This window comes from Erpetoichthys calabaricus, chromosome 1 (assembly GCF_900747795.2).
Source record: "Erpetoichthys calabaricus chromosome 1, fErpCal1.3, whole genome shotgun sequence".
Classification (NCBI taxonomy): Eukaryota; Metazoa; Chordata; class Cladistia; order Polypteriformes; family Polypteridae; genus Erpetoichthys; species Erpetoichthys calabaricus.
This window is the reverse complement of record NC_041394.2, coordinates 70,355,408-70,373,311: the sequence shown is the minus strand read 5'-3', so window position 1 is coordinate 70,373,311 and position 17,904 is coordinate 70,355,408. Positions and strand designations below refer to the sequence as shown.

The window sequence follows — 17,904 nt, the reverse complement described above, 5'->3', positions numbered from 1 at the left end:
TCAAGAGTGTGCACTACTTGGGCTGGTGAAAAACGTTTCTGACGAGACTCCATTATGACTCCATTATGAGGCTAGGAGAAAATGCGTCTACAGCATTCCTTGGGTAACGCTGCACTGATGCTTATGTAAGACATGCCTATACTGTTGCCCAAGTAACACTCAGGACTAACGCTAAAGCACTTTTACAGCCTGAGTAATCCTTGGGTCTAACGCTTACACGGGACGCATCTATACAGTTGCCCAAGTGATACTAAGAAAGTTAATATGTGTGCCAATTGCCTACTATATTGCTAGTGTTAGAATGCACACCCATATATTTTACTCACAGAAGTCCCATAGAGCCATTCAATTCATACATGCCAAGCTATTAGTGCACAGCTGACAATGTGTTTGTATGTTAAACCTACAATTACTACAAAATAAAGGAAGCAGACTAACTCATAGGACCCAAACCAATAACCACAAACACAAAAACAATACTTTGGTTTAGTTTGATATACTTTATTACAACAACAACAACAACATTTATTTATATAGCACATTTTCATTCAAATAATTTAGCTCAAAGTGCTTTAATCCTAGTGGAGAAACTGTCTTTTTACAGTTTGGAGGTCAGAGCCCAAGGTCTTGTCGGAAATGTTAAGTTTATAGTACCTTTTGTTGACAGCTGCACTTTAACTTGCAAAAGAACAATTTTAATAATATAGAATTTGAGTTTGAAGGTTGCTGGGCTAGTCATTCTTTGTCTGAGGATTGTATTTTTCACTTGAAACTATATTTCACAGGGTGAAAAATAAGCAACATAGGAAACACTTGAGCTCTCATAGACATGGGATTCACAATTACAGGAGATGTGATACAGTAGGTGATGTCATATCTTGTATATTTGAATAGACCTCATGTTATTGGTGCTTCATTACAGATCTGCTTCAGGTCAGTCATATTTTAGGATGTCTGGTGTGAATGGCTCTTGAGGTCATTCCACAGCATCACTATTAGGTTAAGGTTTGGGCTCCAACTGGACCACTCCAAATGGTGGATTTTCTTCTTTTTTTTTAAGCTATTCTATTGTAAATTTACTTTGCTTTTTAGGGTTATTGTCCTACTGCATCATCTAATTTCTACTGATCACCAGCTGGCAGGCAGTCCCCCTGTTATTATCATGTAGGATACCTTGATAAACCTGGGAATTCATTCTCCTCTCGATGATAGCAAGCTGCCAAGGCCCCTAGTTAGCAAAGCAGCCCCAAATCATTATGCTCCCTCCACTGTACTGCAAAACTGGCATGATGTTTTCATGTTGGTATGCAGCGCCCTTTTTACATCATACTGTATGTACTGCTGCATTTTGTTCCTAAACCATTCAAAACAATCAGCACTGTGGAGTGTCAAGGTGGTCTTTGTCAAATTTCAGGTGTGTGGCAATGTTTTTTGGATAGCAGCTTGCTCCTTCAACATTATGTCTGTACAATGTTTTGTGTATAGTAGACTCATGAACAGAGATTTTAAGTCTTTAGCTGCTGTTCTCTTGGTCTTTTTGACTTCATTGGGCATTCTGTGCTGTGTCTTTCAAGTCATCTTGACTGGGAGCCCACTTTGAAGGAGAGCAGCCACAGTAATAAATCGTCTCAATTTATACCCAGATTGTCTAACTGTGGAATGACAAATATCTAAAGTCTTTAAATTACTTTCAATCCACAATTATCAATCAACAATTCCTATCCTATCATTATCAATCAACAATTTCTGATAATAGATCTTTTGAGATATCTTTTTTGAGAGGCATGCTTCACATTATCAGATGCTTCTTGTGAATAGCAAATTCAAAATGTTTGAGCCTTTTTATTGGTCAAAGTATCTCTAATCTTGTTTCATTGATTGGACTCGTGGTTTGCCAACTTCTGGCTTCAATTATCTTCAGCTGAAATCATTAGCCAATGATTTAACATCCATCCATCCATCCATTTTCCAACCCGCTGAATCCGAACACAGGGCCACGGGGGTCTGCTGGAGCCAATCCCAGCCAACACAGGGCACAAGGCAGGAACCAATCCCGGGCAGGGTGCCAACCCACCGCAGGACACACACAAACACACCCACACAACAAGCACACACTAGGGACAATGTAGAATCGCCAATCCACCTAACCTGCATGTCTTTGGACTGTGGGAGGAAACCGGAGCGCCCGGAGGAAACCCACGCAGACACGGGGAGAACATGCAAACTCCTCGCAGGGAGGACCCGGGAAGCAAACCCAGGTCCCCAGGTCTCCCAACTGCGAGGCAGCAGCGCTACCCACTGCGCCACCGTGCCGCCATGGGTTAACATACTTTTTCAAAACTACACCTGTGAACGTTTGGATTATTTAGTCAAGAAGTACAACAATATAATAAATTTGTTATTAGTTCAAACATATTTTGTGTTTGTTCAATACTGTAACTTAGATGAAGATCAGATCACATTTGAAGACAAATTTAAACATAAATGCGATTTTCTACAATGGGTTTGCATACTTATTCTTGCCACTGCATTATCATGTAACTGTTGTCACAGGTAGCTGGGGGTGGTACCCAGCCGGGACACCCCGGAGGACCGGAGGAGGGCTTATGTCTCTCCCAGACCACGTGGGGGTGACCGCCCGGGTGACTTTGGGGACCATGGGTACAGAGCTTTGAAGCTCAACCCTGTAGAGGCCCGTGGTCACCGCCAGTGGGTACCCCAATGCTTAAGGAGCCCTGGCCCTCAGCACTTCCGCCACACCCAGAAGTGCAGGGGGGAAGAAGACCAGGGACACCCAGCAGGCACTTCCGCCACACTGGGAACTGCTGGCGGAAGATTGTTGGGAAGCACCTGGAGCACATCTGGATGGTTATAAAAGGGGCCGCCTCCTTCCATTCGAGGGCATGAGTCGGGTGGAAGAGGACGGAGCTTGGGGGAGAGGAGTGGAGGCGGCCAGAGACAAAGAGGAGGCATTGGATGAAGAGTCTTAGACTTTGGGGGAGTCTGGGGTTGGTGTGCACAATTGTAAATAGCGTCTGTAAATAAATGTGTGGTGGTGCTTTTAAACATATCTGCCTGTCTGTGTCTGGGGCTCGTTCCATACTGTACTGCAGACCCCAGCTGTAATACAGTTGATTTATTGTTGAAACATACCATTATAGTACCACATATGGCTGCAAGTAAAACAAACCAGTCACACTGCAGTGAAAATTACCAAGATGGTTACTCACACCAAGCCCAAAAGCAAAAGTCTTGGAAGCAACAATAAGTATTGTCATGAATCCTCACTGTTAAAATGTCCTATGTGATGTAAAAATTAACAAGAGTACAAATTTCTTTAACAAAATTGTGCATACCAATAGTAAGGAAAAATGCCTGAGGGGTTATCCAAGAGAATGTTTTTTTGTGATGACTCAGCAGTTTGCAGTTCTGCTTAACAGCTTCAGTAGATAGTACAGTACTAGAATTAGGAATATTTTTTGCATTTCTTTTTTACTCATGCTTGCATTTTTTTCTGTTTTCTCCCATTGCAATACTCTATATTTCCACTTACAACCTAGATTAATTGGTAATGCTAAATTAGCCACTAACTCTATGCAATGAGTGTGAAAGTGTCCTGTGAGCACTCATCCAGAACTGATTCCTGCCTTCAATCTAATACAGCTATACTGATGCTTCAAAAATATGTATGATCTCCTTGCATTGCCTTAAGAAGCTTTTAAAACTTCCTGAAAATATGTTGCATTCTTTTCTGCAATACTACCACTGACTGACTTACTGTCACTGTAGGCACACCTTTTTCTGGTGATTTGTCTGCCTTGTTGCCAAAGTCCATGCTTGTACTCTCATTGTGTAATCTACTTTCATTTTTAAAAATTCCAGTACTTTAGGTAATTATATTTTTAAGGTTGTCCCTTTCTCCATCTGACACATCCAAATGGGCAAGTAAATCTCTTTTTTGATGTTCCACAATATTATCATCCATCCATCCATCCATTTTCCAACCCGCTGAATCCAAACACAGGGTCACGGGGGTCTGCTGGAGCCAATCCCAGCCAACACAGGGCACAAGGCAGGAAACAATCCCAGGCAGGGTGTCAACCCACCGCAGACAATATTATCACATTCCACAAAAATGGTCAATGTTAGATGACCATATGGAATAGTTTACCATGAGCATTGCACAAGAGGGGAGGCTGCCTTTCACATAAACTTCTGAATTATTATTGGTAATACAATGACATTTATTGGGGTCAGGTCAGGTTAAGGAGCATGCACTGGTACCAGTGCAGGATTTACGTATAAGCTACACAAGCTATAGCTTAGGGCCCCCGCCTTCTTGGGGGCCCCCAAAACAAATTGTCAGAGTGAGCAATTGTCATATATACTTAAATATATTACAGCATTATTTGTCCCAATCAGGCCCGGCCTTAGGCATAGGCGAAGTAGGCGACCGCCTAGGGACTCGGCGTCTGGGGGGCCCCGGATCGACTCCTTGGTCTAATTTTCACGTATTTCACAGAGCTTCCAGGGGGGGTCTGCCCCCCTCAGGGGGCCCCTGGACCCCCCTTTCGCCTAGGGCCCCATAATACCTAAGACCGGGCCTGACTGGTACAGAAGTTGCCCACCACATGACGAAAACAGCTCAAGATCACAGTTTGCAAACCCCCAGGCAGACACACAGTCCAGTCCCACCATCTGGAATTAACCATCTATCTGTCACAGCCAGGTGTTATGTTGGAGTCCCCTTGGTCTGGTCCAGGCACTTGGGTCCTCAGCAAAGAGGATCCCGTGAGCCAGATCACTGTCTGGAAATTGCACCACATGGCTGCAGCGGTCCTTGACAATGCAAGTAATGTGCCTCTTTCAGGACTCCATCAGCAACTTCTCGCTCAACACAAAGTTAAACCAGCAGTACCCAAGGACTCTCTGAAGAGACACAGTACCGAAGGAGTCCAATCTTCCTTTCTGGTCACTGGATAGCGTCCATGTCTCACAACCATACAGCAAAACAGGAAGCATCAGGACTCTAAAGACTTGGACCTTCATCCTTTTGTAGAGATATCAGGAGCGCCACACACCCCTTTCCAGCGACCTCATGACCCACAATGCTCTCCCAATCCGTCTACTGACTTTATAGGAAGAGTTACCAGAGACATGAATGTCACTGCCAAGGTAAGTAAACCTCTCGACAAGGCTGACACTCTCTTTGCAGAAAGACACACTGCTGGTGGCTGTGCCCAAGACGTCATTAAAGGCCTGGATCTTGGTTTTTATCCAGAACACTCGCAAGCCCAGACACTCAAACTCCTCGCTCAGTCTCTCAAGCGCCCTGATCAGAGCCTCCATTGACTCCATGAAGATCACAGAATTGTTGGCAAAGTCAAGATCAGTGAATCTCTCTTCACCAACAGATGCCCCACAGCCGCTGGAACCCACAACCCTGCCCAACACCCAGTCCAGAGTAGGAGCAAGAACACACCCCTGACGAACCCTAGAATCAACTGGGAAAAACCCCAGAGATTCTGTCTCCACTCTGCACAGCACTCGTGGTACCACTGTACAGGCCAGCCATAATAAGCAGCAACTTCAGGGGAATCTTGTGAAGTCTCAGGATGTCCCACAGGGCAGCTCAATCAACTGAGTTGAACACTTTATGAAAACCGACAATGGCTGCAAACAAACTCATGTTTGCACTCAATGAGAACCCACAGTGCCAGGATGCAGTAATGGTAGATGTCTTAGGCCTAAAACCAGATTGCTACGATTGCTGGTAGGTGAGCAGGCGATCATGGAGCCTGTTGAGGATGACCCTAGCCATGACCTTACCAGGCACAGAGATCAGTGTTATTCCCCTGTAGTTGCCGAGTCCAGATAGCAAGGACAAGTCCTGTTTTCCAGTCAGTTGAGATGACACCAGTCTCCCAAATGATAGGAAAGATTGCTTGCAATGCCAGAAGGACATCCTTATCACCAGCCTGGAGAAGTTCACCAGAGATACCACAGATCCCTGCAGCCTTCTCTATCCTCAGATTCTAAACTACCTGTGCAATCTCAATGATACCGGATGGTTCACATAATTGAAGGATCAGCCTCAGGAACCGTGGACCCAGAGATGCCCAACGTCCTAGCCGGAAGATCAGCTTTAAACAGCTCCTCAAAGTAGCCAAACCAGCGGATCACAACTGCAGCGTCAGCCTTAAGGACCGTTCTATCAGTCGACTTGACTGCGAATTTCCAAGGAACAGATTCGGATTAGTAGGGACAATAAATTAAAGTTTTCTTTATTTATTGTATGCTTCTATTGATGAGACCCTGACACTAATGAGGACTAAGGCAAATGGATACCTATGCCTAACTACAAGCTTGTTTCTTGGTTCTGGCACATTTATGTACTCTTAAGGGTAAAAGACATCCAATTACTTAGACTGCTCTTCAGTTAACACAAGTTGGGTGTCTGCAAGTCCTGCGAATGAAGCACCGAAACGAAACTGTAGATTATTTGCGGCCGTTACACCTTACCTACTAGGCGGTTTAAATTATACCTTTGTAAGCCACTAAGTCATTTTCGAGGAGCCCTTCGTCATCAATTACTATGCAGAAGTTGGAGACGCGGGTCATGAGAAGGAGGTGTTTCATTTGTAAACCACGTATCACCCTTATTGCGGAAGGGAAAGCAAGCGATTAGACTGTGAGAGACGCACCCTGGTGGCCGAAAACTCACAAGATCCGCTTGAAGCCGTCTGCATCAAGAGTAGGCTTATTTTGAAACTGGACCAGCTTAACTAACCATGCCGCTCTCAGCCGAGCCCAGCTGGATGTCCTGCGAAGTCAGCACGGGGGTAAGCAGCGCTAGTGTCGTTCTTGCAGATTTAGTAGTTGGTACTGACATCATAAAGTCACTTTTCAATCTGGATGACAATTTCCACCCATACCAGTTAAATATGTAGTTCAATTAACATTTTTAGTAGAAGGAGTAGTATCAGTTTTTGAAGATGTGTTTTAAGAAAATGTGGTAACTTAAAAAGTTACAGCCTTGTTTTACCGTTCCGAATACTTTCACTTTCGCTAGCACCCCTGTTGTATTTTAGGTTAGCTATTTTAGTTTATAAATGTTTTTCTTTCCTTTTGACTGTGTTATGCGATTTAGTCATAATTTAAACATGCATTGCACCCAGTTTTACATTAGAGTTTCATGAAAAGGATTTTTTCGCATGCATCACCTGTTGCGTGCTGAAGCGACTTCGCGTTGCTTCAGTGGAAGAAATTCCAGCAGCGCTTGTTGATCGTAAAATAATCACTGCTGCAGGCTGCTCGTTCATTTCACGCAAGAACTTTAACTATTTCTACAAGGTTACTAATGCCAATGCTAATACCCGTACATTGGTTTTCTAACCCGCGTTTCCAATTCAGGAAAATGGGGAAGGCGCTGCAAATCCTTGCAGATGACCAAGGCACACACCCACTGTCACCCACTCCGGTTAGTTTGAAGTCGCCTTTAGAGCTTATTGTCAATTCATTTTAATATATTTCAAATTAAACAATGATGCGAATGTTATTTTGTAAATTATTCATTTGAAAGTGAAAGGAATTGTATAAAAGTACTATAAGAATTCACAATATTCTTATTCCTCAGGGACAGTAAAGTATTACATATTTTAAAGTGTACTTAAAATTCAAAACACATTACCTCAGCCATTTCCATTAATTTCCATCTATTTCTTAAATTTTTTAGTCAGAGTAAGGTCTGGATACAATTCCAGCAACAGTAAGTAAAGCAAAAAATTATTCCTGAATGAGGCACCAGTCCATTGACAGTAAAACTCAGACGCATTAATAATATGCCAAGTTAGACTCGTTGATTAACCTGAACTGGCCAAGTCTGGATTTGAATCTAATATCCTTTAATTGTGAGGAAATAGCTTAACCTTAACCCATTGAACCATTAATTCTTTCAGTTCCTTTTTACTTATATAAATAACAAAACATTCTCAAATCTGCTGTAGCCCGTTCAGATACATTGTTTATTAGATACTTCTAGTCATATTAGTACTTTGTGGAATGCTGATGTGAACAGGTATTCTGTTTACAGCTCTTAGCTACAACTTTATATGATTGCTTGCTACATTTTTTTTATTTCCACTGGTTAAAGCTGTGCACAAGATGGTGATATGCATACGGTATGGTGGCAACATACTGCAAATAATCAAATTTGAAAGATGATGAACACACCAAAAGCTGAGCACTGTAGAAAGCAACCTGATCACAAACATCAGTTTAAGTGGACCAAAATCACACAGAACACCTGGCACTATAGATTGATGTGTAGTAGTAGTCAGTCTTGAAAGCATTTAGGTCCAAATGGTTATAAATAAAAGTACAGTAATCACCTTTCAAAGTAGGTGGGACAATTCTGACACTCAGAAGTTGATTGCAGACTATCATGTCATAGAACAGCATGCCCTGTTTAGCTGTACACAGATTATTAATAGAATAACATAGACATGTTTTGTTTTCCAGTCTAACATCTGCTTACAATTATTTGTGTATTAGAATCGCACAAAGTCATCAGTGGGGATCATTCTTGTGCTAATTAAGTTGTGTTGAGAGGTGTCTGACGTAATCTCTGTGAACTTTTTAAAGCGAACAATCATCACAGTGCTTTCAATGACTGAGTTGGATTTAGCAGCATGCATGGGTACTATGAGTGATGACAGCTACCAGTCATGATAGTGACAATAGTTAATTCTAAGTTAACAACACATCAACAGAGGATGAAACATGCTGTGAGTGAATGTGCAAAATGTTCAATTGTGAAACTCAAACGATAAAGAAGTTAATTTATGTAAGATATAAATGAAGTGGATAATCAAAAAACATTAATTTACCTGGAAAATTTCCAAATATAGTTGATTGTTAAATGATATACTGTAGATATTGCTATACTTTGTTGCTATACTGGCATGGCTGCAAACAGCCAAAGACAAATTTTGAGACTGGAGTGTCTGGTATTTTATTGAGCCAAGCTGGTGGTAAACCATTCAACTGCTGCCAGCTCATGTAGAGATCAGTTATGTGGTGCTGGTGATTAAACAGCTCTGAACATCTCATTTCTTGCAGGCAGGGTGAAATTGCAAATGGATTATTAATTGACTACTATGCTCATGTCACTGCACAGATTTACAGATCAGGGCAGAGCATTTAAAAGAATTCTTACATTTTTTTTAGTCACTGTGCTGATGCTTTGGAAGTACCTTGGTAAAGGGTAGAATTCCAATTCATCCAGATGGCAACATGCGTTTTCTTCAAATATCTGTTTTTATTTATTATGCTGCATGCATGCACTCCGTCATCTGTTGTGCCTAATGTCCCAGCATCTACTAAGTAGAAGCGTGCCATAACAGAATGCCAGGGTTCAATGCTTGGCACTGAGGACATGATTTTTTTTGGACGTTATGCTGAATTACATTTTCAACAAATTAGGTACTGTAGCTGTTGCTTTTTTCTTGGTCCAACTACCCAGTTATGGATGAAAAATGTTTGGAAATTGATGCATGAATGCTTTCAGAATCCTCATATTGTTGGTTTGCAAATTGTAACTTAATTTGCCATTGGCCTTTTAAGTTGTGGCATTATTTTAGCTACCATTATATGCCCTCATAATTGTGAAGAGTCAGTGATATTGGTGAAGTGGTCACACATTGACTAGACTTTTACATTTACATTTAATCTTTTTTTTTTTTTAAAGTTCTCTTTGTGTTATGGTTGGCTTCTCTGAATACTCTTCTCCTTACTCAGCTTTCTGTCTTGGAAGCACAATGATCTAGAAAGTCCTGGTGGTGTCATTAACTTTTAATTTCTTAAAGATGCTGCTATGTTTTGACAATTTTTTTGTAGTATTTTTTATCTTTTGTGTCCTTCCAAAAATGTATCTAGGAGCTTTTTTGAAACCTTATTGCACATAATTGATTTCTGTGTTTGAGATTCACAGCCAATCAGATAGGATCAACCTCAGAGATCATATTTCTATCCATCCATTTTTATAAACGTGCCTTTCCTGAGCTGGGTCACTGGAGCCTATCCCAGCAAGCATAGGGTGCAAGATAGGAACAGCACGTGGAGCACACAACGTGAATACACACTAGAGCTAATTTAGCATCACCAGTCCACCTAACCTGCATTTCTTTGAACTGTGGGAGGAAACCAGATCACCCGGAGACACACAGACATACAGACACTGGGAGAAGATACAAACTCCACACAGGGAGGATCTGGAGTATGAACCCTGGTCTCCTAAATGCGAGGCAGCAGCGCTACCACCGTGCGACTGTGCTTCCCACATTATATGTCCTGGGCTTGAATATCTTGCCTAGTAGCTGGCTGTGTGGAATTTGAACATTCTCTCTGTGTCTGGTGGGTACTTTTCTTACATTCCCAAAGTCAATTTAGTTAGAGTAATTTTCAATTCCATATTGGATCCATGTGAGTATGGGTGTGTGAGTCTCAGTGGGCTGTGTGATTGACTGGCAGCCTGTCCAGGGCCATTTCCTGCTGTGTACTGCATGCTACTGGGATAAGCTTTAACCCCTGCCACTCTGAACTGGGGCCTTGTGTTCATCTCAGTATATCTGGTGGCAGCATCTTTCTCATCAAGCTCCCATTGGGACACACACACAGGATAGGATGGGAGTTGTAGTCACAACTTACAGCCCTGGTACTTTACTTTTGATGGAGCTGCCGGAGGTGGCTCCCCTGTTCTCAACCTAACATGAAGATGTCCATGTTGTACCTAACTTGAAAATGATTTTGGGAAGCAATATTGTTGCACCAGAAATATCGTACTCCCAGATCTGGCCTAAAAAGGAGCCCACCACATCATATGGGTGAGTCAAGAATCAGAAACTGTATGAGGTTGACGCTCACCTGGATAGGAGGAGAAGTGGAAAGGGAAAAAGTGAGAAAAGTACAGAGTATTGACTCTATTGTAGTACTGTAGTGTGCTTTTGGGGCCTTGCAAAAGGTACATTGCTGAAATTTAAGAGTCATTTGAAATGAAACTGGTATGTGAGAGAGTGGCGGTTATAGATTTGGGGTGCAGGACTCCCCTTAAATGTCACATAAAATAAATCTGATTTGATACTTTTAGGTTGATACACCAAAACAGTATACAGCTTTGCAGCTACTTTCTATAGGAACAGTGATATTATTAATGGAAAAAAGAGGAACACTGAATGCACTTTTTCAGATAATTACTGTTGGAGTAGAAATCTCCCTTACCATTTTGTTCTGCTGTGCACTTGCTGACAGCTAGCTGCTATGTACAAACAGTTGTTTGCATCTGCCATAAGACTTGATGCCAAGACACTTACAGCATCTTCTCAGCATATTGCAAATATCCTGTGTGTGCTGTGTGATAAAATATTGTTGTTTATGTTGTAAAACACATAGTAATAATGATCAGACTGGAATGGGCCATTTAAACAGAAGATTGATTGCATTTAGAGTATATGCAAATAAAGTGATAAAAAAGTTTTTGTTTTTTTTTAAATAAATGTATTTTATTTTCAAAAACCAGAACCTAAAATTGTATGCTGGTCAATCAAACAAGTAATAACACATGCAACCATTTGAAAACAAAAAAGAAAAGTAACAAAACAGAAAGCAAAAATAAATTCAACCCCCACTCAAAAGAAAGAGACACAAGCAAAAAAAAAAAAACGCACTTTCTTATTATTCTGAGTAATAACATGAGAGTGTCGACCACGGGCTAAGCATATTTATTCTTAAATAATATTAATCAATTCTTGCTATGTTTTAAAAAAAGTTTTGGACATATCCTCTAAGAGAGTAGTTGATTGTTTTTCTAATTTGAGATAATATAAAACATCGCTTACCCACTGAGTTGTAGAAGGTGGGTTTGGATCCTTTAGCTGATCAGGATAAGTCTGTGTACTAGTAGTGTGGTGTGAGAAATTACAATCGATTTCTCCCTATGCACTTTGATGCCTTTGATCCGCAGTACACCAAATATAACTGTTAATAGATTACGAATGATTGTAACGCAAAAGCTGTCTGAGAAGTATGTAAATATTTTTGTCCAAAATTATGTTAATATAGTACATTCTCAGAACATATGGCCTAATGAAGCTGGAGCTAGACTGCAGCACTTGCAGGTTGAGTCTTGCCCTGGGTAAATTTTGGACAATTTTAAACAAGTTAAATGTGTTTTATGAAAGACCTTTAACTAAACTATGAAATGCTTGGAACATATAGAACTAGAATGTATTTTATGTATGGTTGAGTTCTACTCCTTTTCTGATATGCCAATTGGAATGTCCCTTTCCCATCCTTCCCTAGGACCTTTGAAGGGTAAATACTTTAAACAGTTTATAATTTGCAGCACTTTTCTGTTTTCTCTTAGACTACTATCATGGCAGTCGAGTTTGAAGGTGGTGTAGTAATTGGATCAGATTCCCGAGTGTCTGCAGGGTAAGCCTGATACAATCCATCAATTATGACAGACTGGGAGCATTTACTGTGAACATTTCAATTGTGCACAATTTTTATAGAAAAATCATGATCTTTCCTGTACCTTAAAATATACTATTGACTCGTTCATTTCCCATTTTGGATTTAGTTTTCCCAAATTACCCTCTCTTTTACCTATAAATGCTTTGCATTTTTTACTACTTCTCTCAACAATTGACATTTATCTCTCAATTTAAATAATTCTGACTTATATCCACAGCTGTGTAATAGATGATTAATGTGTTGAATACTGTATTGAAGTATATGTTGTCACTCACTTTTTGTAAGAGACCCTATAACTCTAGTTTTTAACTGTTTTCAATAGGTGATGGGATCAGACAGTCTTTCAGTGTCCTTTGTAAAGTACTTGTTACATTCCCAGATCACATTTATTTTGCACACTGTATTTCAAAAAATATTACAATCATATAAGAAGATGTTATGTATTTAATTTATTAAATAAGACAGCCTCCTTAAGTCCAGAGCTGATGTGAAAATTGTGAAAGGTCCAGACATATCTGTAGCATCTTTTGTTTTCGATATTTTTGTATTTGTAGTTATTTTTAATAAAACAAATAAAAGTCATACAGGCAAAAAGGGAGCAGTTTTATAATGATTTTATGGCTAGAGGCATGTTGAACGATGTTGCCACCTATTTTGTAGCAGGTAATCCTTTTATAGGGAGTTGGGATGTATGCCATGTGTTCTAATCTGTTTGTTCTTGAAACACTGTTTTTTTTTAATAATACAAGAAGAAAACAAGTTTTCTTTTGCACAGGAAATATGTGATGCACTAGCGTCCTATCCAGAGAGAGATCAGGTCTTAAATCTGTTCCAGCTAGGATGGGACAAGCACTAAACAAAGAACCAATGTGTTTAATATTGTGATTAGAAGGTTTTAGAAGTACATTAGGAGAATTATTATTAAAACTCAAGTCCTGTAAAAGCACTCTTTATGATCTTCTGCTGATAAGTGGCACTAAAACAGTTGCACATGTGTCAGATGTGATTGAAATAGTTTCTTCGTTGATTCTAATAAGATGTTCTATGAAATTCAAAGAGGTCACTTTTTGTGTGGTACATTTTGATTTTTCCCTTTCTTTCTGGCACAGGCAGTCTGTGGTAAACCGTGTAATGAATAAGCTCTCGCGTCTCCATGATAATGTCTACTGTGCTCTCTCTGGATCTGCTGCAGATGCCCAGGCAGTTGCTGATATTGTTGATTATCAGCTGGACCTGCACAGGTAAGAAAAACTTCTATACAGTATAATGGGGAAGAATTGCTTGGTATGTCACTAATCCTCAGATATGAAAACTCATAAAATTTGACCATGTTTTTACTTTAATTTAACTCTATATGACTTCATTGGGTTTCTTTCCAAATGCTTGTTCTATGTTTCAAAATACATCTCAGCAGTGTTTTATTTTTCAAAATAGTTACATTTGGTAAATGACCAACAGCAACTTCACAGACATCTGGTTACTATAAGCTTCTGATCTATTGCCTTAATGCGGAAACTGATAGACTAATAGACTGAAAGGAACAATTCTTTGCACTGCTCAGCTAGAAATAGAAGTTAAATTCAAAATTAAATTCACTGACCTGGGAAAGCAGGAGGAAGCAAAATAGCCCCGAATGGCCAAGTCCACAATCCATCCATTATCCAACCCACGGGGGTCTGCTGGAGCCAGTCCCAGCAAACACAGGGCGCAAGGCAGGAAACAAACCCTGGGCAGGGCGCCAGCCCACCACAGGGCGTGCATACACACACACCAAGCACACACTAGGGACAGTTTAAGTACCTAACCTGCATGTCTTTGGACTTTTGGAGGAAAGCCATGCAGACACAGGGAGAACGTGCAAACTCCACGCAGGGAAGAACTGGGAAGTGACCCCGGGTCTCCTAACTGCGAGGCAGCAGCGCTACCCACTGTGCCACTGTGCCGCTCCAAATCCACAATACACAGGTGAAATCAGACAAGTCAAAACACCAGGCAGGCAAATACAGCAGAAATATATAAATCACAATGGGAAGTAAAACTCAGAAGGCAGTTAAAAAATTGAATTGCATATAACACTAAACTCTTAAAATAGTAGAAAAATTGCTAAGGTTACATATAAGGAACCAGCACAACGGTAGAGCACCTTAGAAAAGCCAGGCTTCCCATTGTATTTCTTTTGTCCATCATGTGACAGCATGATAAATGTTTCTGGGCAGTAAAGGGCAAGGGTAAAGTCCAAAACTCATTGTGACAATAATGAATAAAATATATTTGGCAAAAATATTTTTTTTCAAAAGTGAATGTGACATAATGTACCATGCTCCTGGCTGCAAACATGTTGCTTTGAGATATGAATGTCATGGTTTGATTTTGTTCTTGATATTGTGATGGATACCCGGGCACCAGCAAGCCCAAACCCCAACATGAACACACAAGCACGGTCCCGGGTTCAAATAATGAAATGTTCTTATTATAAATACCTCCAAAAATGTTATACAAGCACAAAACACAGTTTTTCTCTCCACAATACTTCCTTCCTATCACACTACCTTCCTCCACTCAAGTGTTGCTCCACTATCTTTTAGCTCCGACTCACCTGGATAAGGGAATGAGGTCCCTTTTATTACAGACCCGGGACTACTTACAGTGCCAGGGCGATTGCTTGATGGAAGCATTTCCGGGTCACATGGAAGTCCATTATAACAGGGAATTTGTCCCAATGCAGCACCCTCTCGTGGTGCCCAGTGACCCCAGCAGGGCTGCTGTGCTGGACTACAAAACCCAACATACCCTGCTGCTTCCCTACTGTGCACCAACCTCCAGAGCTGCTGCCATCTAACATGTAGGGGGAATAAAAAACCTCCATCAACGTCTTCTCTTTTTTATGGGCTGTCCGTCCACCCTTTCCGGTCCTTCCTTCCAGGGCTGCTCCCTTTCCTGGCTGGGATGCCCATCCAGCCCATGTGGCATCTACAACATATTATAAAATTATTTTACAGTGTTGGTAAAAAATAATCCTTCTTTAATTGAAATTAACCTTATACAAAATTCACCTTTTTTTTTCTTACAAAAAAAAAGAGGGCTTGCGCTGTATCTAAATAAATTTTAGAAGAAGAGGCAAACATTTATTATAGGGAGAAGGTTGGGGAAAAGGTGTAATACCCTTGATTTAGGAACATGAAGTCCACTGTATACCTAGCATTAACTTATATAATGACATTTCTTGTAGAGTGAAATTGTTGCTCCAGTTGTCTTATCATTTATAATGAAGGTCATGATACCTCAAAGCTGAATAAACATCATTGTTTAGTAGTGCTTAGTCAAAGTTATGGATACTCTTTGAAGTATTATATTAACATTGTGTCAATATTTCTTTTTTTCTGTTTAGCATTGATATGGGAGGGCTGCCTCTGGTGAAAGCAGCAGCAAATATGGTCAAAGATATCAGTTACAAATATAAGGAGGAAATGGTAGCCCATCTAATTGTGGCTGGATGGGACAAAAGTAAAGGAGGCCAGGTATGTAAATCAGTAAAGCCAGCACTTGATATTTGCATTATTACTTCTCCCATGGACAGCATGGCAGTGCTGTCTCACAGTTTTTGAGTCATGGGTTTAAATCATGCAGCTTGTGTATATTGTACACATTTTACATGTGTCCGTCTGGGTTTTTCTTCAGCTGCCAACACTAAACCGGTTCTGTGTTCATGACTGTGTTGTTTAGGGTTAGTTTCTGACTTACACTCAGCGATACTGGAATAGGCGCCAGCTTCCTATAACCCTGAACTTGATAAGCATGATGGAAAACAGGTTTAGGCCTACTTAATGCTTCTTACAGTGATAATAGTGATGCTTTTATAAACAATTATTTAATATGTTAAATTAATTATGACAGAAACCTTTGATAACTTTAAAATTTACATGTAAAATATTTTTCCTTTTTATTAAAGGTATATGGGACCCTTGGTGGGATGCTGATTAGACAGCCTTTTGCAGTTGGTGGATCAGGAAGCACATATATTTATGGATATGTGGATTCTGCCTATAAAAAAAATATGACCAAAGATGATTGTCACACATTTGTAAGCAATGGTAAGTAGAAAACTGTAACACAAACTGTAGATACTCACCCCTTTACCCTTGGGAACTAATAGGGCATATCTATCTGTCTAACTATCTGTCGTACACTCCCCTTTTCAATTTTTTAGCTCTCTGTCTTTGTAGTATATAGCGCCTTTCTATCTATCTATCTAACACTAGTCTTTATTATTATTACATTATTATTGTAGGTTGCACCTTCATTAATTGTTGACAGTTATAGTGATTGTTATTGAAATTACATACTGAAACAAAGTGGTATCATTCTTTAAACTAATAAATGGCTTGAAACAGAGGAAGGCATCAACATATTACTGACTGTCTAGGCAAATATGTAACTTGAATATCAGGAATTAGTGTTTTTAAAATGCATCATTTTTCTTTCAATTTGCATTAAAATGACCCAAACTGAAACCTTGGATCTTTACAAACCCAAAAAGCTCATTTATCTTGTTAATTTGGATGACTATTATTTCCTTTGACTTTAGACTAAATATTGTTTTATATTTTTTTAGCCGTGTCACTGGCCATGAACAGAGATGGCTCAAGTGGAGGTGTGATCTACATGGTGACCATCACAGAGAAGGGGACCGAGGAGAAAGTCATTCTTGGGAATGAGCTGCCACAGTTTTTTGATGACTGACTATAATGTTACAAGTGTGACATACAATCTAGTTTTTCTGTGAAAAACAAAAATAAATACAAAATGGTAAAATGTAACATATTAGTGTTTCTTTTTGATATGCAATATATTGCAGAGCTTTCATTCTAAAATAAATGTATTCTGATTTCAAGAAAGCAGTTTTGTTACAGATTTGAGCAGTGTTTTACAGACTTTGTTCAGGCTTTAAAACTTTTTTCAACCATAACAGTGGCCTCTTTGGTGTGGAGCGTCCATGTTCTCTATGTGCCCTGTCAGAAACTCCACACAGGGTCATAGCAATGTTTGGGTCCACCACCCGTATATTTGGTATCCTGACTTTAATGTCACAAAATGTTTATACAGCACTGATGTACACCAAACCGAGTCTAAAACAGAACCGAGGGAATATGGAAAAGGTGGAGGTTTTAAAGGGGAAGACAGGAAGTGAAGTCAGAGGGGTCGGGCTCATAAGGGTCTTCAGCTATAGGCTCGAGCCCGGATGTGACATCAAAGGGTCTGGAGCTGACAAGGTCTTCTTCCATAGGCTCGGAGCCGGAAGTGACGTCAACAGGGCCAGGTGGAATCTCCCATGGATGGTCTACAGGAAAGCAAGAAAAAGAGTCAGTGCACTCT

At 40.3% G+C, this 17,904-nt stretch overlaps 1 protein-coding gene across 1 annotated transcript; it reads left to right on the top strand.

Annotated features, from left to right (window-relative positions):
• Nucleotides 1–6,639: 6,639 nt before the first annotated feature.
• On the top strand, nt 6,640–17,348 carry LOC114651588 (proteasome subunit beta type-9-like). Its single transcript, XM_028801420.2, has 6 exons — nt 6,640–6,842; nt 12,422–12,489; nt 13,641–13,772; nt 15,920–16,049; nt 16,481–16,622; nt 17,144–17,348. Exons 1-6 carry the CDS (start codon nt 6,792–6,794, stop codon nt 17,269–17,271), a joined length of 651 nt encoding a protein of 216 aa, XP_028657253.1. The 5' UTR covers nt 6,640–6,791; the 3' UTR covers nt 17,272–17,348.
• The last annotated feature ends 556 nt before the right edge of the window (nt 17,349–17,904 follow it).